The sequence below is a fragment of the Lissotriton helveticus genome, chromosome 5_1 (assembly GCF_964261635.1).
Source record: "Lissotriton helveticus chromosome 5_1, aLisHel1.1, whole genome shotgun sequence".
In the NCBI taxonomy this organism is placed as follows: domain Eukaryota; kingdom Metazoa; phylum Chordata; class Amphibia; order Caudata; family Salamandridae; genus Lissotriton; species Lissotriton helveticus.
Genome location: NC_136065.1, coordinates 120,374,527 through 120,400,099, shown reverse-complemented (window position 1 = coordinate 120,400,099; position 25,573 = coordinate 120,374,527). Strand labels below are relative to the sequence as shown.

At 44.4% G+C, this 25,573-nt stretch overlaps 1 protein-coding gene across 1 annotated transcript in view; it reads left to right on the top strand.

Annotated features, from left to right (window-relative positions):
- GARNL3 (GTPase activating Rap/RanGAP domain like 3) overlaps positions 1–25,573 on the top strand; it is a 1,031,878-nt gene that overhangs the window by 614,841 nt on the left and 391,464 nt on the right. Inside the window, exon 2 of the mRNA XM_078641846.1 lies at positions 16,159–16,228. Within this exon, the coding sequence (XP_078497972.1) occupies positions 16,159–16,228 (70 nt within the window). The remainder of the gene's footprint in view (positions 1–16,158; positions 16,229–25,573) is intronic.

Below are 25,573 nucleotides of genomic sequence, written 5' to 3'. Positions count from 1 at the left end.
AAGTGGCCCATTGTACACCATCGATCAGACTTCTGTTCCCAACCCAAGGGTCTCTAACTAGCGCCTTTGGGTAGGCCTCACTTTCAACCTTGTCGCTCGCAAGGAGTTCCCTAATTGCTTCCGAGTCTTACAAGATCTTTGAGGTTTCTCAGAGTTGGGGGTATCAGTTCCAGGTATTAGGCACCCTACTTCCACTCTCTCTCCCACCAGCTCAGAGGTGGCATCCTGAGACTGTCCCCTCAGCCCATGGTCTGTACCCTGAGGCAGGTCAGATGCCTGGCAAGCTAGGAATTCTAGGCAGGAACTACCACCCGCCTCAAGGTTGACGCATTTTGTCGGTGTCATGCAGGGTTCTGGCTGGTGCAGGTCTCCTGTCCTCGATCTCTGTGACAGCACAGGCAGCACCTCCAGTCGATGTAGCCTCACTAGGGTCAGTCTTGGGGTGCTCTGCTCTCAGAGCTGGTAATCCCTGATCCACTGGTTCTCACTCAGTGCACTTTCTCCACCTCCTACCCCTTGCTCTCCATCTGGGTCTCTGTGCTCTCTGTTTGAGAGCAGTACCCCCAGAAACCTGAGCATTCATAGTGTCCTTGGTGCTCATCCCTTCTAGAACTTCTAACACCACTGAAAACTAATTTCCCAGAATGTAGTCAATAGGCTTCTAGCGACAAACTAAGACCCTCCTCAGAACCACTTTCCAACCCCACTCCAGGAGTACCAGAGGGATAGGGCAGACAAAGTCCTGCCCAGGAGCCTGGCTCACCCTATACACCTAACCTGGCAGGTTCTGATCTGGAGAATCCAGCCTTTCCACTTCTATGGTCCGGACAGCATGGGACCTCTCAGAGCAGTGACAGGGATCCCATTCACTGTGATCTGATGGAAGTGATGACTCCCACAGTTAGGGATCATAAGTCTACCCTCACAGCCTATCTCCCACCTAACGGAGACCAGGGCATGTTCTACCATCTGCTCCAGGGGACTGCTTCCCCCTAAGGCCACAGTGGCAAACTCTGTGTAGTTCCCACCAATGGGTAGATTATTGGTGCAGACGGTATTTCCCTGCTTGTGTTTTAACTTGGAACACGCAAAGCAACAGGGTTGGAAATGAGATGCCCTGGGCCACTGCCTGCTGGTAACCTCAACCCTGTTTCTCGGGAGGGGCATATGAACCCCCCCACCTTACTCTGGGACTTGTCTGTATCACCCTGGGCCTCCCCTTCATTCTGCTGGGGGGGGACCTGTACCACCCTTCTTGGAATTACTCACAGATACCTTCTTTTGGACTCTGTACACCCTTGTGCTGATTCAGCGGCCCGCCTCCTTGGCAAGCTCCCTAAGAACAGTGAGCTTGCTTTGTATTAGATGTTGGCGCAGCTCTTGAAAACAATTACTGAACAAGTACTCTGGGGCAAGCAAATTGAACAGCCCATTGAAATCACTCACATCACTGCCCTTCACCCAACCAGAAGTAATCCACATAATCTACCCAGGACTGGGGACCCCACAGAGAGGGCCAGGTCCTACACAATTGTTATGCAAAACTATCTATTATTGTTTTTGTATGTCTTATTTCGTGATTATTCAACAATTCTGACTATCAGCACTAGTCCAATTAAGCACATGAGATGCCTTGTCACAGAGCTTTGGAAGGCAGGCCAAACCTACCAGGCTGTTTTCTGCCAATGCTGAGCCACATTTTGTTCACTGGTCTTCAAGCCATAGCTTTAGTAGAAGCTTCATTTACATTTGTCTCACAGACTTTGTTGCATAAGTGTCACCTATCAATGGCAATTCAATTTCGAAGCTTTATTCGACAGCATGTCATAAAAGCAAAATATACATCCCATCACAAACAATATAAATACTAAATAGCAAAATACAATGTTAAAAAGTTATTAAATCTTAATTGCTGTCATTTACAGAATTAAAAATTTTAAAAGAGTATTTTAAAAACAACTAAAATTATGCATAAAATGAAGATCATTCTTACGTTTTTAGATGTCTTAGAGTTCATTAGCTAACTAGAGACTGTAAAGTGCAAGTGCGTATGATCCAAGCCCACCTTAAGAATTTAGCAGCAGCAATCGCTATACAGGGTGAACAGTCTGACTCTAGTATCCTTAGAGCCTCAGTATACCTCCGGGTGCCCAAGTTGATACATGTTGGTTTTAGCCACTTACGACGAGGGCTTGTGTAAAGCGGACATACAAACAACATATGGGCTACATTCTCAGTTAAATCTTTACAATTGTGACATTTGGATTGCTGACCATTTATAGCTGAAAGCTTTTACAGGAAGAGTCCCAGTTCTAAACTGGAAATATAGCTTTCGGTCGAACGGACCCTCTATATTATCCCAATAAGCCTCACAGAGTGGGCGAGGTTTAAAATCAAGGAATCGTCCTGTTAGATTAGTATTTACACAGGTACTATGGGCGGACATCCAAATCATTTCCCAATACTTTTTTTTCAGATTTATTTTTGATGGGAACCTCGAGACGTCTGATTCTTCCCATAAGTGGTCAAGTTCCAACTTTGTTAATAAACCCCTTATCTCTTTAAGCCATTGGATAGAATGAAAACGATCTGCCCTAATAATATCCTTTAATGCAAGGGCATAGTGAGCTAGTTCTGGAGATGTCCGGATACGCCTCCAATATAGTAGAAGCCGTAACCGTGCAACATCCTCGATTTTTTTCCTGCCAAGATCATATAAAAGCAGAACAGTGGAGTGTTTTGGGGGACCCCAACTAAACAGCGTAGAAATGTATTCTCCGCCTTTGTTAGTTGGTTCAAATAATTAAATCCCCAAAGTTCTGAACCATACAAAGAGGCACTTATATAACCTTCATGTTGTAGATCTCTAGGGCAGGTGTAATTGGCTTGGTAAAAGAAGCTTTATGCTTTGTGGCTAAGGCACCCGCAGGCTGGTGGAATTTTAGAACAGCCATGTCAATATTACTTTTCCAGCCCATGTTACTCTGGAGAGATATCCTAAATACGTAAATGCCTCTACCTGCTCTAGTGGAGTTCCATTAAAATTAATAGTACCTTTGAAGGTTTTCCGCTGATTCAGGGACATGAACTTGGTTTTTGAGGTGTTTATCTCAAGTCCACGCAGTTGACAAAATTCCCCAAATGCATTCACAGCCTTCTGTAGCCCACTCGGGGTCCGGGAAACAATCAACGTGTCGTCCGCGAACATGAGAACAGGCACGTAATCAATTCAAATTCTTTATTCAGTCAAATAAATATAGACCATAAAAGCACATGATATTGCATACAAATCCATAATATAACAATAATAGAAGTACAAATTTACATTAATTTAGGTAATCAAAGAAGAATGCAAAAAGGCATTTTCTTTCATCTATTAAATTTGCCATATTTTTTGCAGTGAAAATGTGGCCAATTTAATAGATCTGCTATCAGAAGCCTGCCCTGGACCTCTCTGGGTTTCTGACCCTGCTGGATCACATCTGCTAGTTTTCACATGATTATTTTTATGACTATTCCTTTCGACCAATGTCATTAGGACTAACTGGACAACAGAACAATGATAAGTTGGAAACGGTTTCCAGAAAAATTTATAATGTGGATTGTGCTAGTAGTTCTGATAATTGAAAGCCGGCATACGCTGGATACCTCCTGATTATTCAGGCTGGAAATCCTGAACCGGCATAAATCTTGATTCCTAGTATGTCCTCACCAATCAATTTTCTGGCAAACATACAGTACAGGGGAATTTATGACATTACAACGCATAGTATTACAACGCATACCTTTACAATGTGGGCAATACAACGCAGCTTCCATTACAATGCAATCCATTACAATGCATATTCCATTATAACAGAAATTACTATTCTAACACCGCCGGGTGCTAAGCTCAAAGAAGGTGCTGGTTAGAGCGGGATATGCATTGTAGTGGCATGCGTTGTAATGGATCCTGCATTGTTTTGACTGCGTGGTAAAGGCATTGCATTGTAATGCCTGTGTTGTAATGGATGTTTTCCATTGCAGGGTTTTCACCCTCTCGACTATGAGAGACCTCCACACACCCCTTTTACGCCCCATCTCCTTAATAATTGTTTACTTCTGGTGTGACCATGGGACCTGGTGGTGTGCTTCAATTCTCTCTCCCTTTCTCTTTCAACTTTTCTTTCTTTCTCTCCCTCTGTGTCTCTGTGCCTCCTCCTCTTTCTATATCTGCCTCATGCTCTCTCTTGCTTCTTTCTGTCCATCTCTTTCACTTCTCTTTTTGATGTATCTCCGTTTCACTGTCTAGATCACTTTCTGTGTGCTTGCACTCTCCACATCTGTCTGCCTCACCTTTGTTTGTCCTCTCACTCTGTCTTTTGCTCTTTTTCCTTGTTCTCTCTCTAACTCTTTTCCCTATTTTTGATTCTCTTACCATCGGTCATCCTCACTCTCTTTCTTTCATTCTCACACCATCCCTCTATATAGTTGTTCCACTTTTGTCTCCTTGTATGTTTTTATCTTACTTCTACTCTCTCTCTCTCTTCTTTTCTTGGTTTGCGCTCAGCCTCTTTCGCCCCATCTCTTTTTCCTTCTGTTGGCCTAAGCGTAACATCTTTTAGTATCCTTCAACTTCTCCCTCTCCATCCTCTTTCGTTCTCGCTGGAGGAACCTAGTTCTTGCTTTATGCTCTCTCTTCTCCTCTCTCTTCTTTCCCTCTCAATTTGTACACAGTTGTTTTTTTTTATGTTTGAAAGCTTTATTGAAGTAAATAATCAATCCAACAAGGTAACACCAGCATATATAAATGAGGAAGAGGGAATATGATGAAAGGATAAAAATAAAACTGATGGTACAAATGAGGAACAAAGCATTTTAAGCGTTTTTAAGAGGGGGGGGAAAGGAGGGAGGGAAAAAAGGGGGGGGGGAGTAAGAAAAAACCTAGCAATAAGTCATAAACGGAAAATTGCAGTAATTATGAACAACAAGCATAAGAAAGTACAGTAAAAGCACCAATGACTATAAATAACGATAAATATATGATCTAAAAGGCATTAAATAACATATTATGAAGTATAAAACGGCATAAGTGAGAGAGTAAGTAAAGTGAGTAGGTATTGGAGTACACTTATTCAAGGGGGCTTAAAGTTGGCAGAGGAAAATGTAGAGGGTTTGGTCTTGGCAGCTTGATCCAAATGTAAAGTTAAGGGCAACCAGTATAAATCAACATTACGAGAGGGTTTGCACATGGCTGCGAAGGCTACGTCAAGCCTATGGGAGTGGCAGAGTAAGTTCCACCAACAGACCATGGAAAGTTTGTGTAGAGACTTCCAGTTGGAAGAAATGTGTTGGAGGGCAAGGGCAAGCATGAGGTCAAAGAGAACTCTCGAGTGTGGTGGGAGGTCAAGAGAATCAGACAGACTGCCTAGAAACACCAAGGAAGCTGAGAAAGGGAGAGAGAAGTGAAAGATATGAGAAATACGGGTCCACACCTGTGTCCAGAAAAGGCGGACGGAAGGACAGAGAAAGAAAAGGTGAAAGGAATCTGCATTGGCAGCCTTGCAAGTCCAGCAAACAGCACTAGAAGAGGGTACGAAACGGGATAAGGAAAGAGGAGAAAAGTAGAGTCTATGATAAAAGAAAAAGAGAGATTGAGTCAGAGAGGCATTGCGGGAGGTTTTGAGAGATTTAGCCCAAATTTTATCCCAAAGAGAAATCGGCCATATAGAATCGAGATCTTTCTCCCAAGAGAGTTCTAATTTCGATTTGGGGCGATCAGGGTCAGAAGCAGAGAAAAATCGGTAGATAAGGGAGGCCTTAGGGACAGCAGAAAGAAGGGTAAGTAAAGAAGAAGATGATGGAGGTGAGGTGGCAGAATCGAGAGAGTAGTATCGTTCAAGGACAGTTTCCATAAGAATGAAGTATTTCTTCGCGAAGGAGGAAGGGCATTGGAAGGAGGACTGAAATTGAGGAAAGGAGCGAGGGGACAAGCCATCGAAAAGATGATGAACCCAGATAACACCCCTCGATCTCCAGGTAGGCCAGGCAATGGGTCTATTCCGTATGAGAATGAGTGAATTATACCAAATGGGCATTAGCAGAAAGGACTCACGAGAAATAGGAACAGATAAGGTCAAGGGTCGCAAAAGAGATAAAGTGTGTCGAAAAATAGGGGAGACAAGACACGAAGCTTTAGCGGTGAATTGGAGAACTTCTTTAAATGAATGTGGAAGTAATAGATCACGCTCAACAGAAAGCCAAAGTGGGGACAGAAAGGAGATGTCCTGTGACAACCAACGAGAAGCTTGACGGAGGGAAAAGGATTTGTGGTAGAGACGGAAATCCGGAAAATTAGTACCACCATTCACTTTGGGTTTACGAAGGGATGAGAGTGAGATGCGCGCTTTTTTCTGTTTCCAGAGGAATTTGGACAAGACAGAGTCAATACGACGAAAATAAAGAGACGGAATATGGATTGGGAGCATGGAAAGTAAATAAATTAAGATTGGAGCAATCATCATTTTAATGGAATCAAGACGCCCCCACCATGACAGAAAAAGGGGATTCCAGGAGGAGAGGAGGGCATCTATCCTAGAAACAACGGCGTTCATAGTAAGACGAACAGATGATGAGGAAGAGTTGGAAAAAAGTACACCTAGATATTTAAGTTTCTTACTCTGCCAAGCAAAGCCAGTGGAAGAAAAGAAGTGCGGAAGACAGAATTTAGTGAGGGGAAGAATCTCAGTCTTATCCGAGTTGATTTTATACCCGGAGACCAAGGAAAAACGTTCAAATTCAGCCAACAGGGAGGGGACTGAGATAGTAGGGTCAGAAATAAAAAGAAGGATGTCATCAGCATATGCAGATAATTTAAGTTGATTGGGTCCATATGGAAAGCCAGAGATGGAAGAATTATTACGAATAGAGGTCAGAAAGGGTTCAAGAGCGAGGATGAACAAAAGAGGAGAAAGAGGACAACCCTGGCGGACACCGCGTTTAAGAGTAAAGGATGAGGAAAGTTTACCATTGACTAAAACAGAGGCTTTAGGCATGGAATAGATTAAGGAGACATAGGAAATGAATTTTGGGCCAAAACCATGCCATTTCAGGGAAGCCATAAGAAACGACCAATCAACTCGGTCGAAAGCTTTTTCAGCATCCACTGAGATGGCTGCAAGAGGGATGGATAAGGAGGGGGCTTTACTGAGGACATTAAGGAATAGTCTAGAGTTGTCCGAAGTGAGACGACCTTTAACAAAGCCGCATTGCTCTTTCCCTATGAGGTGAGGTAGAAGGGGATCAAGGCGAAGAGCGAGAAGTTTAGCAAACAATTTATAATCTACGTTGACCAAAGATATTGGCCGATAGTTTTTGCAAAATTTGGGATCACGACCTTCTTTAGGGATGAGGCAAATATTGGCGTCTTGGAATGACCCTTGAGCGAGGCCTTCGGAACAAAAGAACTGAAAAAGGAGAAGAAGATGAGGTAAAAGAATGTCGGAAAAATGGAGATAAAATTCAACCGGAAAGCCATCAGGACCGGGGGTCTTGCCTTTGGTAAGAGACGTCAATGCAGTGGATAATTCAGAAAGGCTAATGTCAGAGTCTAGAGTCGAGAAATTGATCTGGGAGGTATCAGGTGTAGGTAGACGAGCAAAATATGATTGAAGAAGATCTGGGGTAGGGGGATTTTCAGGAGTATATAAAGTTTCATAGAAAGAATGAAATTGCTCCAAAATATCTTTATCCGTATGGAGGAGAGTATTGGAAGGAGAATAAATAGCATCAATAACAGTCCGCTCCTTCCGTGACTTGAGGTAATTAGCAAGCAGCTTACCGGATTTGTTGCGGCCCCCGTAATACCGAGCACTACTGCGGAGAAGATAAGAAGAGGCCGAATCCGTGGTGAGCTTATTAAAGGCAATTTTAGAACGAAGAAGTTCAGGAGACATCTGATTTGGAGAAGAAGTATAAAATTGGTGTTCAAGTGACTTAATATGTTGTAGGGCGATCTTGCGTTTATGAAGAAACGCTTTCTTTTTCTTGGAGACAAAGTCAATAATGAAACCTCGGGCCGTGGCTTTAAACGAATACCAGAGGGTGTGCAAAGGGGTAGTAGGTGTAGAGTTAAGGTGGAAGAATTCTGAGGTGAAAGAACGAAATGCTGAAGAGAAAGTGGGATCAGTGAGAAGAGAAGAGTTAAAGCGCCAGCGAGAAGATTTAGGGGTAGGGGGGAGAAGATCAAAGACAGTAAGAACAGGGGCATGATCAGAGATGACAATAGGTTCAATGGAAGAGGAAAGAAGATGTTGAGATAAGGAGGAAGAAAGGAAAATTTAATCCAAACGGGAGAAGGAAGAATGAGGGGGAGAGAAAAAGGAAAAATCCAAAGTGTCCGGGTGTGTGATCCTCCAGGAGTCTATGAGATGAACCTGAGAGATAGTGTCAAGAAACTGTTTGTGAGGTTTATGAGGAATGAAACGAACAGAAGATTTACGGTCTAAAAAGGGGTCTACAATCTGGTTACAGTCTCCACCTAATAGAAAGGCGTCGTCCTTGTATTGGATACATTTTGCTGTGATCATGGGCCAAAAAGAAGAATCAGGGCATGTAGGACCATAAACATTCAGTATAGTAATCGGGATAGCATTGACAAGCAGCTTAACTAAGATCCAGCGACCCTCTTCATCTCTCTCTTCAAGGAGCAGTTTACACTTGAGACGTTTGTGAACTAGAATAGCAACCCCATTTTTTTTATGAGAAGCAGGTGAAAAGAAAACATCGCCGACCCAAAGTCTTTTGAGTTTCAAAGACTCAACGTCAGAGAGGTGTGTTTCTTGGATAAGAGCAATATCAGGATTATAAGAGGAGAGGTGGGAAAGAACTCTCTGCCGCTTAATAGGGTGGTTAAAGCCTTTAACATTCCAGGAAATGACGTTAAACATGAGACTGTATAACACTAATTAGAAATAACAGGTGCAAAAACATACTGTACAAGCAATAAGGTGAAGTAGAAACCATATAAGCCATTAGAACTAGGGAATGGAAAAATGGATAAACATATTGTATGAGCAATAGGTTAAACTGCAAAAAATCGAAAAATATTAGAACCATTGAAAAGGTAGAAAGAAGAGTAGGAGGAAAAGGAAAAAGAGAGGGGGAAAGGGGAAAGGCGAGGGGAGAGGAAAGAAGGTCAGCAAAGGATGGTGAAAAAGGAAAAGAGAGAAGGCATAGAAGACAGTACAAATCCAAAAGGATGACTGTAATAAACATACCTGAAGGGGGTAATACACAAAGGGAAGGCGGGGAGGTGGTGATGCGTTACAAGACGGGGGACCAGGAACAGGAGCGGAACCACACCGAGACCTCACAAAAGGGAAACGAAGGACTGAACAAGATGGTGAAGGGGACATCCGAGAAGATCTGTGTATGGAAAAAGAAATTAATTAAGGACAACCGGAACAAGATACATGAGAAACATAACCAGAAATAGAAAAAGAGAAATGTTGAACGTAGTCAAGGAGACTCAAGAAAAGAAAAAATTCAAGAGGAGAAAAACGAAAAGACCAAGAGAAAAAGGCCAAGAAGAGTACATAGAACTAGAGAAAAAAGAGAGCTAGAGAGCAAAACATGAATACAACAGAAACATTTCAGCCACTGTTTGATGGAGAGGAGGAGGCTTCCATCCCTTCCTCATTTTGTAGAAGAAGAAAATTACGTAGTTCACCAGGTTCCTGAAAAGACCAAGTCTTATTCCGATGAGTAACTCTGAAGGTACAAGGATGAAATAAGCCATAACGTGCACCAAGAGAACGCAGAGAGGGACGCATTGCCAGAAATTCCTTGCGTCTGGAGGCAGTAGCATTAGAGACATCCTGAGAGAAGTAAATTCGCTGACCTTGGAAAGACAATTGTTTTTTGGTTCGTGCTGCCGAGAGGATCAAAAGAAGGTCGGTGAACTTCAAAAACAGGATAATAACTCCACGGGGTTTGGCAGATGAAGATTGTCTGGCGCCAAGTCTATGTGCTCTTTGAATACTGATGGACGTAGAGGGAGGCATGTCCAAAAACTTCGGAAGGAAGGAAGTGAAGAAAGAGACTGGATCGTCCCCCTCAAGATTTTCTGGCAGATTGTAAATACGAAGGTTGTTTCTTCTGTTGCGATTTTCCAAATCCTCCGTGTGTTTCTGCAGAGAGAGGACAGTCTTTTCTAACGTTACAATGCGTTGCGTGTTGGACTGAACCTCAGGGGTGAGTAGTTCAACAGAAGAAAGGCGAGCATCCATGGATTCCCATTTATCTTTCAGAAGCTGCATATCCTTGCTCGTCTCTTCGATAAAGGGACGCATTGCACGAAGTTCCTCCAAAATTTGATCAATAGGAGATGAGGAAGATAGGTCATCCGGTGTGGGAGAATGTTGTTTGAGACGTTTACCAGCTGGAGCCGGAGGAGAGGGTCTATTGGAGGTCGATTGACCAGAGGGGGCACGCTGAGAGGAAGAAGTCGACATTTTAGTAGACTGAGGTAATGTAGACCCAGCAGGCGAAGAAAGCTCCGAAGAACGCACCGAAGGATCAAAGAGAAACTTAGGTTTACGTAATGATACCATAGGGAGCTCTCCTGCAGACAACAATAAAGTTCAAGGCGCGTGGAATGATGCAAAAGAGCACCGTAGAAGTAAGGAAGCCAGTCACTGGAGATAGAGAAGAAAATTCAAAAACATATCTCTGTGGGTTTCGCTGACAAGAGGAAAGCAATGTCCTTGAATACTTCAGGTGAGTGTGACAGGATTGCGCCAAAAACCAGACCTGAGGAAGCGCAGGTAAAGTACATTGAAAAACGCCAGCGTGCTGAATGGTGTGGGTGCCGGTATTATTGTAGAAAAGAAAACAAAAGGCACAAAACCTGTCTTAGAAGAAAAAAGCTGTGAGGCATTCAGTGAGCAAACAGTGAGGAAAACAGTCGCATTATACCCCCAATGACGAGCGCTGTAGTGGCAAAGCGTGTGGGGAAGCAGGTCTCACAGCGGGAGCCTCATAGCTGAAAAGTCTGAATAAACGCCTCAGAGGAGAGTAAATTGCAGCATAAATGCACTTTAAATGCTCACCCCCAAAGTTAGTGATGCCAAACAGTTCATGGTAGTCGAGGAAGCGCTGGTTGGATGAGGAGGCGGAGGTCCGGTGTATCGCGGCTCGCCTAAAATGGCGGCTGCGTGAGGAGCGGCAAGAACATCACGGAAAGTGAAGAAAAACGGCAATTGAAAAGCCGCTCTTGCGCTCCGTGCGTTCTCCGGAGGGTCCGAAATTAAAATCCAGGAAGAAGAGGTGTAAATAATCCCCTTCACATCGGGGAATCTTCAAGGAGGTCGGGTGGTGCGGCGGAGCTCCGTAACTAGCCGGCCATCTTGCGCGGCAGCTAAGCCACGCCCCCCGTACACAGTTGTTTTTAAAAAATGAGTATTACATATAACGTGTTTCTAATCACAGGCGACAGTGGAGTGATTTAGAAAGGGCATGAATTATGCGACTCAATGCATGGGGCACTACAATTCAAGAGGCATTCTACATAAGCAAATAAAATAATGGTGCAATACAAATAGCAACATCAGTGCATTTAAGCTATATAGTTAGAAGGCAATATGCCGAGGTAACAGACACATTTTATGCCTATCGATCTATTTAACCATTTTTTTCCAGCTATAAATTTACTACAGCACATCCCTAGACAAAGAAGGTCTGATTCACAAAGGTAAACTTAGACCTGAAGTCTAACTTGAGACCTAAAATCTAACTTTAGGTCCAAAGTTAGACTTCATGTCTAAAGTTAGACTTAGTGGCTAAAGTTAGACTTCATGTCTAAAGTTAGACTTCATGTCTAAAGTTAGACTTCAGGTCTGAAGTTAGACTTTATGTCTAAACCCAGACTTCAAATCTAAATGTAAACTTCAGGTCTAAACTTTAGGTCTGATTCACAAAGAGCCTCTGCACTTGTGGCGGAGGTCCCACAGCATTTTCATTGCGGAGATTCTGCCCAACTTGCAGAGACTCCCCGTGGCTGCAGGGCCTCCGCCATGAGTGATGAGGTCTGATCCTTTGGGAGTCAGGCCCTGAGACTTCAGTTCTAAAGTTAGATTTTAGACCTAAACTTAGAATTCAAGTCTAAACTTAGACTGCAGGTCTAAACTTGGGCTTCAGGTCTAAACTTATACTTCAGGTCTAAACTTAGAGTTCAGGTGTAAACTTGGGCTGCAGGTCTATGTTTACCTTTGTGAATTAGGCCCAGAGTGTATGAATCATTGAGTGACAGTATTTCTAAGCGCATATACACATGTTGGTGCTATGAGAAGAAAAAAAGAAATCCAGAGGACAGAAATCAAAGAAGACCCAAGAACAGCACATCCTGACTGAAAAGATGAGATATAGGTAGCTTAGGGTACCTGGTGTAATGCTCGACTTGTCGAACAGCAATAGGCAGGTGATTATAAAGTGATGGATAGGAAAATCCCCGAACCTACCGAATGTGAAGTAAGGAACCATAAAGAGAAGGTGCAAATCTGACCTGATACCATAGCATGAGAAGGGGTGACACATGATAATCAAAATGGCATGGGTTGACGACAGTGGAGAATGGTAGAAACGTATCATGGAAGAGGTTTAGGCAGATGGCACAATGTATATGTCTCTGTGAATGGCAATGTAAAGTGAAATGGCACAGCTGAGCATACAAGACATCACCAAGAATGTCAGGAGTGCATTTGACCCACAATATACGTTCTTGCTTATTTGTGTCAATGCGTCATTGCAAGATTGCACTAAAAAGTCAATGCCGGGGAGCAAAATAGAGGGCTTGTTTCAAAAAAGGCCTCTGAACTCATGTCAGAGACCCCAAAGTTGTGGGGAGTCTCCTCAGTTGGCCTGAAATTCTCATTGTGGAGAATCCACCTCGTGTGTGAAGACTCCCCCATGATTGTGGGGTCATCTGCTACGAGTCCAGAGGTCCTTTGTGAATCCGGTCCAGAGCATCTGACAGTGGGGCTTTCATGGGTTCTCTTCATCAAGAGTGCTATCTTCAAAACTTGTAGGCCTCATCATATGCACAAAGCTTCGGCAAACCTGTGGCAAGTGTCGGCGAGTTGAGGCATCATGATAATACCCACCCTAAACTCCACCTAGGGTATGTACATAAATGTTTATCAGTTCAGTTAAGGTTCCTTTGCACAAGAGAAGATGACTTTCATGTCTTGGAAGCAGTTTGAAAGACACAGATTACTACACCGAACAAAGACTAAGGGGCCCATTAGGATGGCGGGCAGATTGCCCCCGCCAGGCTGGCGGCGGGGGCAATCCGCCCACCATCCGCACCTGAATTCCCCCCCGCCATATTAGGATGGCGGGGGGGGGCCGCGGCGGACAGAAAGGGTTTAATATGGTGGCGGTGTCTAATAGACATTGCCAGCGATATTATGATGGACTGTTTCAGATGCCTTTCCGCGGCGGCGATGCCGCCACGGAAAGGCATGCGGTCTTCACTCTGGGGGCCCCCTGCGTGCCCCCAGAGTGAAGGAGAGGTGGGGGGTGCACGGGGGGGTACCTGTGGTACCCCCTTCATTTGCATAAACAAAGCGGCAGGCACCGCGCGGTGCCTGCCGCTTTGTCTATGCAAATGCATTAATGCATTTTTAGCATTGTGGCGGGCGGTGCAGAGAGCACCGCCCGCCACAATGCTAAAAATGCAGGATGTGCCCGCCACTGTGGCGGGCACATCCTAATACCCCCCATGGGACCCCCGCCCTTATGGCGGGCGGTCCTAAACCCCGGTAGGATGACCGCCCGTCATCCTTATAGGCACCTAAGTGTCAATCTCCCTAAAGGAGAGTCCATGATCTGAACTTTCAACCATGCACACTAAAATTGATTGAATTAGGATAATTCTCAAATCAGAAAAAGTGAGAATAAGAGGAATATTATTCTTCTTTCAACTGAATTTACGTCCAAAACAAATACATTGTATTTGTAACTCATTTTGTTGGGTTTGATTTTCCATAGCTCTGGAGCATCTCAACGCGGGATGTTCCTCAACACAAGTTTTGGGTTGGCAAGTTGTCTGAAGAGTGCACAGTACTTCCTCTTCTTTTCTCCTTTCCTTCCTATACATATAATTTTCCCTTTGTACCGCCCTTCCCAGGAAGTGTTTATTCTGGTATTCGGGGTAGTGTGGTTACCTGTGATCTTCATGAGTGTGGACCAGGACCTGGAATTGTATCCGATTTAAGGCCCATCTCTCATGTCTTCTTTTTTATCTGTACCCCAACCCCCACAGTGCCAATGTTTTACTTTCTTTTAGAGGGAGTTGTCGTCACATGCCTACCTGTTTTGTTTTAGATTTTTTTCCTTTTATTTACATTCCTGATGCATCAGAGTTCTCACATCCTGAGGTGGCAGGGATTTGTCTGATAGTGTGGGAAACAAACTATGGACAAGCTATGGATGACCCCTACCATTTTCCACTGCCAAAATGTCCCTGTCATTAATAATCTAAATGTGTGCTATACAATCCATAATACCAGTGTATCAATCAACAAATAATATCGTATTTATAAAATAATCCTATTACTGAGACTTGTACATCTATGATAAGCCTTTTATCTAAATGCATTTTAGATTCTTTATTCAAAAAATATTCACTGCACTTTTAAATTGTCATATTGCTGATTTAATCTGGCGTGAAAAGTAAAGTACTACTTTCAGAAAAACCCACAAGAGAAGCCAGGATTTCTCCTTGTATCTGAAGGGCTTCATCAATAATGAACACATCTAAAAGCGCCCTGGAAGCGCGCGCCCTTGAACGGGATCCCACAAGATTTACATCTTTTATAATACAACTCTGAAAGTGTAAACTAATTGCGTTATTTAAAAATGTATTTGATGAGATTAAAGAAAGAAACAGTCATTTAGATGTGTAAAGGAGTTTTGAAATTATAGATAGCTGGAGACATTGAAGAAGGACACGGGCTGCAGAGATCTGTTTCCTTGAGTGGGAGTGGAAGATGTGGGAGCCATTATGGGTGCAAATTTTCTGATCAGCAGGAACTGGCAATGTTTGCCTAAACACATTGAACTCTGTTGTGGAGGCACAGCATAGATGATAATAGATTCCTCAAAGTTAATGCATGAATGTGAAGGTGATCGGATAGACTCCATACTCTAACCTTGTGCAGATATGTTATCAATATCCCTTTATGTGGTTTGTTTATTTTTTCTGCACTTTTCCCAGTGGGCGGAGATCCCCAATGCACAATTGTTCAATCTATCAGTTCTATTAAAAGCATAACAACAAATTGGACCAAAGATGGGTTTTAGACATTTCTGTGCGAGTCGATCACATTGTACAGGATTCTTGTGTTTTTTTCTCAATTGCGTTATTTATGGAATGTGTTGTGGCAGTGACTTCATTTGCGCAAGCACGAGTCAGATGAGAAAACTGCTATCAAACGGTGACAACATTGCACCTCTGTGGTCACACCTCAGACAAGATAGCATTCGCTAATTTTAAGGCAAACCTGTTATTTCGTACTGGGGGTGAAATCTGTTTTTTCTTCCCCTTCTCCGGCATCCCATTGCGCGCGCTTCCTCAGTAGGCTGTAGTCCATCTGCAAAAGCGTCATCCAGCCGCCACCCTGGCTCAACGAGGACATTGGAAGGGGGGACAGATATTAGAAAGTTAATGACAACATACGAATTGTGAGGTTCTTCTCGCAGCGCCGCTGGCGTAAGAGGGGGGGGGGGGGGTGGTTTCCATCCATGCAACCAGGCAGTCAGCAGGGCGCCTCCAACCCCCGCCCCACCCCTTGGTCAGACAGGAGCTCTCAAATGCAATTTACTAGCCACCAACAGCAGCCCTGCAACTCGGCATCGATCCCTAATGACACAATATTTAATTGAATCATGCCTCCCTCTGCTGTGAGGGCTCCGGCATGCCATTCCGCCTGAGGGGCATGCGCGCGCCAGTCCCTGCTCCGGCTGCTGGGGGGTGTGCATGCTGCCAGGGAGCCTCGAGCCGGTGCACCGCCGCCCAATGCTCAGTAAAAATGAATGCTCGTAGTAGCTGCTAGCAGGTTCTTTGCTGGATGCTATGGCCGGTTAGCTATGCATACTGATGAGGCGTTTTTGTTCCAGCTCTGTCTCGGAAGACTTGGGCTGCAGACGTGGACAGTTCAGCAGAAAACATTATGGGTCGGTGGAGCTGGTGAGTATGCTTTCAATCTCCCATTGTATGATAGTGATGTGAATGTAAACACACAGGCGCAGCAGCCCGGCTCCATTCTCGCTGCGCCTTGCTGGTGTGCACGAGCCGCTCCCGGGCTCCGGGGTGCGGCGAGTGTGCACTGCAGAGCATCCAAAGAGCGGTTTTAAATGTCATTAGCACGAAGGGCAATGCACACACTCTCTTGTGAAGCGAATACTGGCGTGTTTTCTTAGCTACAAAGCTTCAGACACAGTCAACAGATTTTTTTCCAGCCTGCCGGCTACCAAGGGTGTCCTGCCGAATTAGCAGAAGAGGCGGTAAAATCATCAAATCACATGTATTTTATTAAAATTCATGCGCATGTTTGAGTTGTAGAATTGCACACTGTTTTGTTTTTGTAGCTCACACACTGTGCTAAGCTGATGCTGTGCAGAATAGAAACTGACTAGCAAAAAAATGAACTGACTAGAAAAAAATGCTCTGCAGTTCAGGAATGGATCGAATTGCAATGTTGACATTTCCTTGCAGACAGTGTTTCCTCGGTTGCCGTTTTGTATTGCGAGCAGGGTGTCTCCCCGTGTGGGCTGTGTGCATAAGGTAAATATGTGTGCGACTTCCCACGCAGTGTGCGCCCGGGGCGCGGCGCAGCACCGCAGCACCGCGGGGCGCCTCTGACCGGAGCCCCCGGCCATTGTACTGTTTAACAACTGAGCAATCCCCGCCGAAGACATGTTTGCACCCCGCTCGCCGGGGTGAGGATGTGCGGGGGTGGAATCACAGCGCAGATGTTTGGGTGGGCGTGAGCTTAGAATAGCGCAGTACTTCCACGCTCCTAGCTTTGGCTTGCAGCGCTAACCCCAGAGTTCGCCGCAGGCTCGGGGTTTTCTTGCATTGATTGCTGCTTGTTTAGGAGCAAATCTATTGAGAACAATGATGAAGCGTGCTTTGTCTGCATGAGTGTGTTATTTGTGGAGCGCAAACCCAGCCAAAGCGCTTCGAGGCGCTGTACAGGCTCCAAGGCAAGGGTCTGGCCAATGCGTAATTGGAGAGGCAGCTGGCTTCTGGGAGGCAAGTGGACTGCTACTGCCTTGTGATATGGTTGGAGCCAGGTTGGGTCCATCCTGGTGGATGGAGATTTTATTCTAGATTCCAGAAGGAAAAGGCCTATTGCCTTGTTCCTTCTTGTTTACACGTCATTGACTTAAGACTGGTGGTTTCCTGGCGCTGCACTCAGACGCAACAAGAAAGTAATTGACACAGTGGTATTGTTAACAAACTGTTTTTTGTGTGATAGATCTAATTTAACGCTAACATTATGAGCATCTCTGGTGGCCATTCTCACACATTCACACGTGAAGCATGCGTTCTTGGGATGATGGTGACAATGATAAAGAGTTTTCTTCATATTGTCCTGCTTGAAGGGGTCCAGTGATCCAGGGGGAGGCCAAATTCACTGTCTCGTTGTGCTTCCAGCCCCCATAAGTGGGAGCTTATTGGTGATGCAGAAGGCCTGCTTACTCTGGCCAGTCGTAACCAAACACCAACCCAAGTTTGCATCACCTAAGTTTGCATTACTCTGGTGATACCAACCTGTGTTGGCGTTTGGTTAAGTTGTTGCATGAGGCCTTCATTGACATTTGAAGAGGCCCAGACATTATGTTCACAATGACGTGCATAAATCCTGGTGATATCTGGAAGACAGTGCTGGAGGTTCATAGGATACTGACACCAGTGTATTCCTTTGCATTTTAATAAACAACTGCCTACGAGAGCCCAATAATTCACTTATCCCCACCCAGTGGAGGAAGAGCTTTGACAATGGAAGGAACTTACAATTAATGGCCCACTCTAAAATGTTCAAGCCCGTTCTCTTCTCCCATATAGGTCCACCATTCCCAATGATATATTGCAGCCAATAATTTGTTGATCCTAAATTTGGATGTCTGGTTGGGAAATGTGTATAATTTATTGACCCCAGTGCCCAGGCGTTCATAAGTAATGGTGCAATGGTCCACCCATGTCAGGGATTGCATCTGGTAGCCAATGGCAACCAATGTTCATTCTTTTAAGTTCTGGGAGCAGTTTAAGGTTGGCATGTCATTACCCCTGCCCAATTCTGTTCCAATTTTCTTTCTCATCACCTTAAAGTGGCTCTCGCACAAAATAAAGGAGTGTCTTAATCTTCTCCCACTTGATTTCCCTGGCCAATTAATTCAATTTTTGGTAACAACATGCTAGCAAGTTTACTCTAAAGCCAGAAATTGTTATCATTATTACTCAAGTGGCAAAAAGCCATTCTACTATAGTGCCTCTTTACCCCCCCCCCCCTTATGCCAATACTTGAATCTCCAATGTTTCCTGCCACATTTCATCATGTTGTGATCGGTTACATGCACTTAGATGGATGGCACCTCTTTCTACGCCACTCCAACTCAGACCCAGAAATCCCAACATGTTTATGTATTCCTCTTGTGGAGCTCAAGCCATCTTACATTACACTGATCCTAGGGCCACATTCCTGGCCCCAGTGCACCAATTTTCTCACACAAGTTCCATAATCTAAATGAGACATTGCTAATCAACTGCAGACCTTCCTTGGATTTCTTCTAATAATTCTCTCGGAATGAGGATGTTATAGCTCTGCAGAAATAACTTTGAACAAAAGATGCGTCTTCTACAAGGTATATACCAGGTGACCAACTGACCCTGGAAAAACATTATAGGTCTTTGACGTTACTTTTAATTTTGGGGATGCATTATTTGCTTATAAGTTTATAAAACCACAAATTCATTTGGATGAGAGGCAACATATATAAAACAGAACAAGGTGTTAGTCTCCAATGACACAACACAATCAAATGTCTTGTTTTTCTGTCATTTATTATCAGTTGTGCAATATGTGCAGATGAAGCAAACAGCCAACGCGTTTCACCCAGACATGGGCTTCTTCAGGGCAAGAGAAATATATTTATAGTAAAAGGATAATCCATCAAATTATGTCGAAAAAGACAGCAAAAACAATTTATTTTCTGAATAGAGAGAAGCTGTACTCTCGAGTAAGAGAGGGGGATTTCTCACTGGGTATCCCCGAGTCCCATCGTAGGCGCAGCATATATAAGGAGCCATGTCCGGAGGCCGTCTTTCAGGCATGACTACACACACGCTCATTAAAAAGCATTGCAGATGGTCTGTGCGTGCAACCTCATATTCACTGTAACCGTTTTTCAATTGACCGGATGGTGCTGAAATACGGAACCTGTTGAAACCCTTTGACCATATTGAGGTGCCGCGGCCTCTGTCAATGTACCCTGTTGTCATGGTACAAGCTGTTGCGCGAGTTAAAATGCTCATGAACTGGATCCAGGAGCAGGGCTGTGTGACAATGCTGGGGCCAACCCAAGCGACTTAATTAGAAAGACAACCGTGTTATTGATGTTTGGGAGACATAAGCAAATTAAATGTCATAGGAATTTCAATCCCAACTCGACAGTCCAGATGTGCCCTATGACAACCGGGGTGGCAAATTCACCTCCCAATGAAAGATATCCTGCCTGTTGACATTCCCAGGGGCTTAGTTAAACAGAGCATGATTGGCACGTCAATTAAAGCACACAGCCCAACTGAATTTAATTACTTTCCTGAGTTTCCATATAAAAATGTAACGACTGGGAGAGAAATCATCATTTTTCACCACATCATTCCCAGATATCACTTATCAATGCAAAGGGGGCAAGTGGCTGGTAAAGTTATTTCTCTCATTAGGCATCTTATTGGGGATCTTACCTAGCTCCTCTTCTTGTACCACTCTGGGCTGGAATCTGACATCTGACAATTACTATAGGTCAAAGGTTCTGGTTTACAGCATCTCTACGAAAATGACTTGCGTAAAGGGTGAACACTAATAAATAGTGCAACAGAATGCCTATTATCTCACAAGTCTGACAAGTGTATTACAAACAGCTTTCCGCCAGCCCAGGGATTGTTAGTAGACCAAACCCAACCACAATTTCAGTACAATACAGCAAATGTTTCAGAGTTGTGAACAAGGTGACGTGCCTTGTGCATCACGGTAGATCAGGTGTGGTGAGGTGTGGTCGAAGGTGGACCTCAAGGGTCAGAGTCATGACACAATATCAGGAAATCCATAGAAGACAGGTGTGCACACAATTACTCTAAATAAGGAGCGTTTACATTGCTAGTGGATATTCCAATAGTCTGGCAAGGCGCCAGACTTATATTGTACCACCGCCTCTCTAGATTATCCTCTTACAATAGATAGCCCACTCAATATGATAAGATTAGTGCAGAAGTTTCTAGTTAGGTAAAGCAGTACTGGGTCACAGGCAGATGTTCAGGATACCTACACATTGATATCATTTAAATCTAAATTAAACTCATTTGCATAGTCAGGATGTATCCTGAAGATCAGTCATGGCTTTCGTCCTCCTCCTGTTACATGGAACCAGTGATTGGGGTATGAGCTTGATGCAGTGGATATTTAAGAGATGACGAGTTTTCCAGGTCTAGGTCGCTCAGACATATCAAACCCAGGCGATAAGTTATCACTATCATTCATCTTGAGATGCTGCAGTCAGTGATGGACATTGAAGGGATGCTGGGCTTCATCCCAGTTGCAGGCAGGACAATGCCCAGTTTCCTAGAGACTCTACTACAGTTAACGCTGGCAGTGACTTCGTCATCACTCTCCAAAGAGGATCCAAGGGTTTCTTCAGCCTGTTTCTAAACTATTGGTTATTTTTCTTCACAGCAGGATGATTTATGTTAACCAACAACCCATAGTTAGGCATCTTGTAGCTGTGTTCAATAATGCAGAAGCCCCTGCTCCAGTGTTTAGTGCTTTCACTGGGTCTTATGTAAACACAAGAACGTCAGGTCACCCTAAACTTGCAAGCTGTGTACATCATTGTGACAATGAAACAAGGCTTCGGTCCTCTGATTCGCTTGATGGCCCTCGTCTTTTATTGATTTGTAAGATATGTGCGTAAAATGTGGCTTTGCTACATGGTCATGCATATTTGTAGGCTTTTCCTGGACTCCATTTTTGTTGGTGTTAGGACTCTGTATTGGGACACTGTTAATGACTGCAACAGCTCATGGGCTTTCCCACTAAAATGTTAGTGGTAACATTGTTTTCACCCAAGTTGTCTATTTAACTGTTCTATAAGACTATTCCACATGGGGTAGAAAAAGCACCTGTCTCGCGGAAGTTAAATATCATATGTGGGATGCAGTGTGCATGTACATCTTGCTAATATATCACAAAAATGTATATCTGCCATGACCAACACTGCTCTGGCTGTGCAGCAGTTTAAATGCCCTGCAGGGCCACATGGCGGGGAAAGATTCCTTTGCTGTGCACGAAAAACCTATTTTACCTAGTCATAATCACCCCTAAAGTTGACCTTGTAGGCTAACAGGGTACAAATCGGGTACTACATATCAGGGCAAGTGTGCTTTCACAGTGCAACAAAACCTAAAAGCTCTTTCTTTCTGCAGGCATTGCTATACTACTCCATGAACAGGCCTATGCAGAAGTAACATCCTATTCCTGTATCTGCCTTGGAAAATCTAGGAAAAATGTTTAAAAGTCATTTCTTTCTTAATTTTCAAAATCTGCTTTATTATTGAAATCAGATGTTTGATAGCTGAAGTGGAAAAGTAAATATATAAACACATACTTTTTGCTTCTTGAGTCAATCCGTTTTGCTACTCAGCCTTTCTAGAGATGGAACATACATTCTTGGGTTGGAGTGGTAATGTCCCTGGCTCAGAGCATAGTAGCCTGCACCTGAGCCCCGAAAGAGCAGATGGGTGTTAACTGCTGACCCCTTATCAGGGACTGAATATCTGAAAGTGGTCAGGGACATTGGGTAAAACAAAGGGCAGTCTTAGCACTACCTTTTTTGACTTGGAGATGCCAGTGAGGACTTCTATTCATTTCCATGGCCCTTGTAAGCATCAGGCTCCATTCAAAATAAGAGAAAAAACAATGTGGACATTGTCTGTTAGGATAGGTGTTCATCTAAATAGGGAAGTCAAGCCTACCAGGTGGTAGCTGGGTATTGCCATCTTGAAACAGGGACTGGTAGGTAATATTAGAGTAAGGCCAAGAGAAAGTGCTGCAAAAGAAGGTGGCAAATGATAACAAAATTGAATGGGCAGGGAGGTAAATCATCTGCAATCACTGTCTAGCGCACCTCGGTCACCACGCCTCAGAACATTCGTGGACCTCTAGAGGCTTTCCCTGAAGAAGGCCCCACTGAAAAAAGACCTCTGACTCCCGCTGTAAGTAAAGGACTCACACCAGGGCTCAAGGACTTCTGAATCCAGCTGGCAGTCAGGGACTTGATCTGCTCTCCAAAGGTGGAGTGGTTGACCTCATATTTGCCTGCTTTCGATAAACAAAAAAGCAGAAGGCCTCTTGATTCCAAGAGGGATCAGCTGGAGGACTGTGGGAGACCTCACCGGACAAAGGCTGGGGTGACCAGCACTCTGCCCTGAAGAGCTAGAGGCTTCAGAATTGACCAGGTGTGGAGGGTTCTTTTGTTTTGTTCAGTTTTACACTGCCTGGTTTTTCCTGGAATGGGGGATAGAAAAATGAAAGACATCAGATTGTCCACTCTAATTCGGGCCGGCAGTCTGATGTCCTCACTCGAATAAGCTTTCTGATGGCAGTGCAAGGTGGGGCACCGCTGTCAGAAAGACAGGCAGCCATACACCAAACTTTTTTGTTTTTCAATTACCACCTTTCTTTAACCCGTTGGGTGCTGGTGACGGAACCACTCCGTCACCAGCCTCGGATGGGCTGTGCTAATGACGGAGTGGTTCCGTCACGGCCCAGCTGCCACGCCTGCGCAGCAGCGATTTCGCGCCTGCACTGAGCGTTCCATTGAGCGGGCGGGGCCGTGACGGAACCACTCCGTCACAAGCATAGCACGCCCGAGGCTCGTGACGGAGTGGCTCCGTCACGAGCACGGCGGCGCCGCGTGGCCCCCCTCCCCCCTATCGCTGCGGCGGAATTACCGCCGCAGCCAAGGGGTTAAAAGCAGACACTGGTGGTAAATATGTGCAGTCCAATTACCATGCATTTACCGCAAGTGAGATTCAGGTAGCGAGAGACTCACTCACAATAAAAGTCTAAAATCCAGGTGATCAGAAAGCAAAAAAGTGCTGGTGTACTAAAGGGCTGAACAAGTGTCTAAAATGTCATTCCAGCCCTTGTCCCTGCAAAGGAAAGTAGGGATTCTGTGGATGCGATCGCAGGGCTGGAGATCTGATGTCTCACGCAGGCCTCCATCCCTACATTCACAGCTACTTTCAGTCAGTTACAAGCTGATTCCCACTCTATTGATAGGAATGAGGCGGCATTTTAATAAATGTTGGCAACCTGTCCCTTTTAGGTATGAGTTGCTGGACATCCCTCGCTAGGGCAACATGTAGACCCCTGCATACCCTACAATGCAGGAGGCCCTCGACACTTATTTTTTTGCATATTTGTATAGCACAAATCTGACCCGAAGGTATTGGAGCGCTTTACATGAGCACCGGTTACTTACACATTCAGGCACGGGGAGATTAAGTGATTTGCCCAGAATCACAGGATGTGGACACGACCCCAAGGTTCGAACCATGGTTTCCAGCACCAAAGACGGCAGTCTAGCTGACGGACCAACCCTTCAGGGGCCCCTCAACCCTCCAGGGCGGGATCATTCAGCTCAAGGCCAATGAATATCTGTGAGATATGGGAGACTCAGGGCCCCTCCTTACATTCTGTAGGGAGGGTCATCGTTTTACGTTCCACCCCTGATTACTCGTTGCAGTACAACCCAAAACCCGTGTGGCGACCCGCTTCTTCTGTACATCACCGTGTTCTCAATGATAATGAGAAGGATGTTTCTGCAGTGGCACAATACACAGGCTCCTGTCTCCCGGTTGTCTGGCATTTGTAGGAACCATCCTGTTCCAGACGCTATCTCACATCACGGATATTAGATTTGCTTCATTAAGGCGAAAACCAATGTGGAGCAGCCTGACGTCCAAGGGAGCATTTCTAATTTGTGAGCTAGTTACTGGCATTCACGAAAGGCCATTTATAAGGGAAAATAAATCTTATCTTTCAGGGGGTGGCAGGTATGGATTTTTAATCAATGTTGCAAAAGGCTGGTGGATTACACAAACAGTGTTTTTCCGTCTGTTCGGGTGTCATCCTTTTAGCCAATGGCCCCAAATTATACTTGGAATGTATTTAATTGAAATGTAAACTCTGGTGGGAGTCAATGTCTACATTTATGACAACGAACCCTGTTGTTTATGGAAATTGCTGAACCTAGTGTAGAAAACTGCAACTTGGATATGGATTTTCGAGTTCAACATGGGAAGGGACAACAACATTCTCTAAGATCTCTTCATTTTGTTCTAAATTATTCACAGAGTAGAATTTGATTATAAACTGTGTGGTAGGACAGAGAAAGGATTCACTGCGAAATTAATACGTTATTGCATACTGCCGTGTCTGGCCTTTGCTGGAAACCCCCTTTTAGACCTATCTGCATACAGATTTTAAAAAACTGGGATTTTAAAAATATATATTATTTCCAAACAAAGCAACCTTGGATATGAACTAAGGGCATATTACCAACAACTAGCGATAATTATCGCTATGTTGGTTTAGCGGCGATATTTTTATCGCCGAGCTGCGGCGATTTTTATCGCTTAGGAACCTTGCTATTATCAAGGTATATCTCCTAAGCGATAAAAATCGGCCGAAATGCATGAATATCGCTGAAAAGTCAGCGATATTCATGCATTACCGAGCTAATGCTCTTAGCCATGTTATCCACCTACCATTGGATAACATGGCTAATAACTGCTCAGGGGCAGGTGTTAGCTTTTGGAGATATTCGCGCTTAGCGCGAATATCTCCAAAAGTTGGCAATAGGAGATAGCAATGTTACCGACTGTTTCCAGTCGCTAACATCTTGGCACGCTCACTTTGCATGTCATTAGTGATAAATATCACTGACATGCAAAGCGGGGCCCAAGATGGTCACTAGGTGTTAGCGACAGCTAGGTAATAGGGACATAATTTTATCTCCGCTTTCTTGGCTTTTAAAGCCAAAAAAGCGGAGATAAACCCCCTTGATTATATGCCCCTAAGTTTCTATCACAGTTGAGCAAAAAAATACATTTATGGAGGTATTCCATGTTTGGTGGATTTATCCACCCTGGCCTCTTCACGGGAACTCTGAGGGTGGGCATGGAAATACTGAATTTTGAGGAATAATGTGTGAATTTGTGTTTTCACTCCATTCCCCACACTTTGTT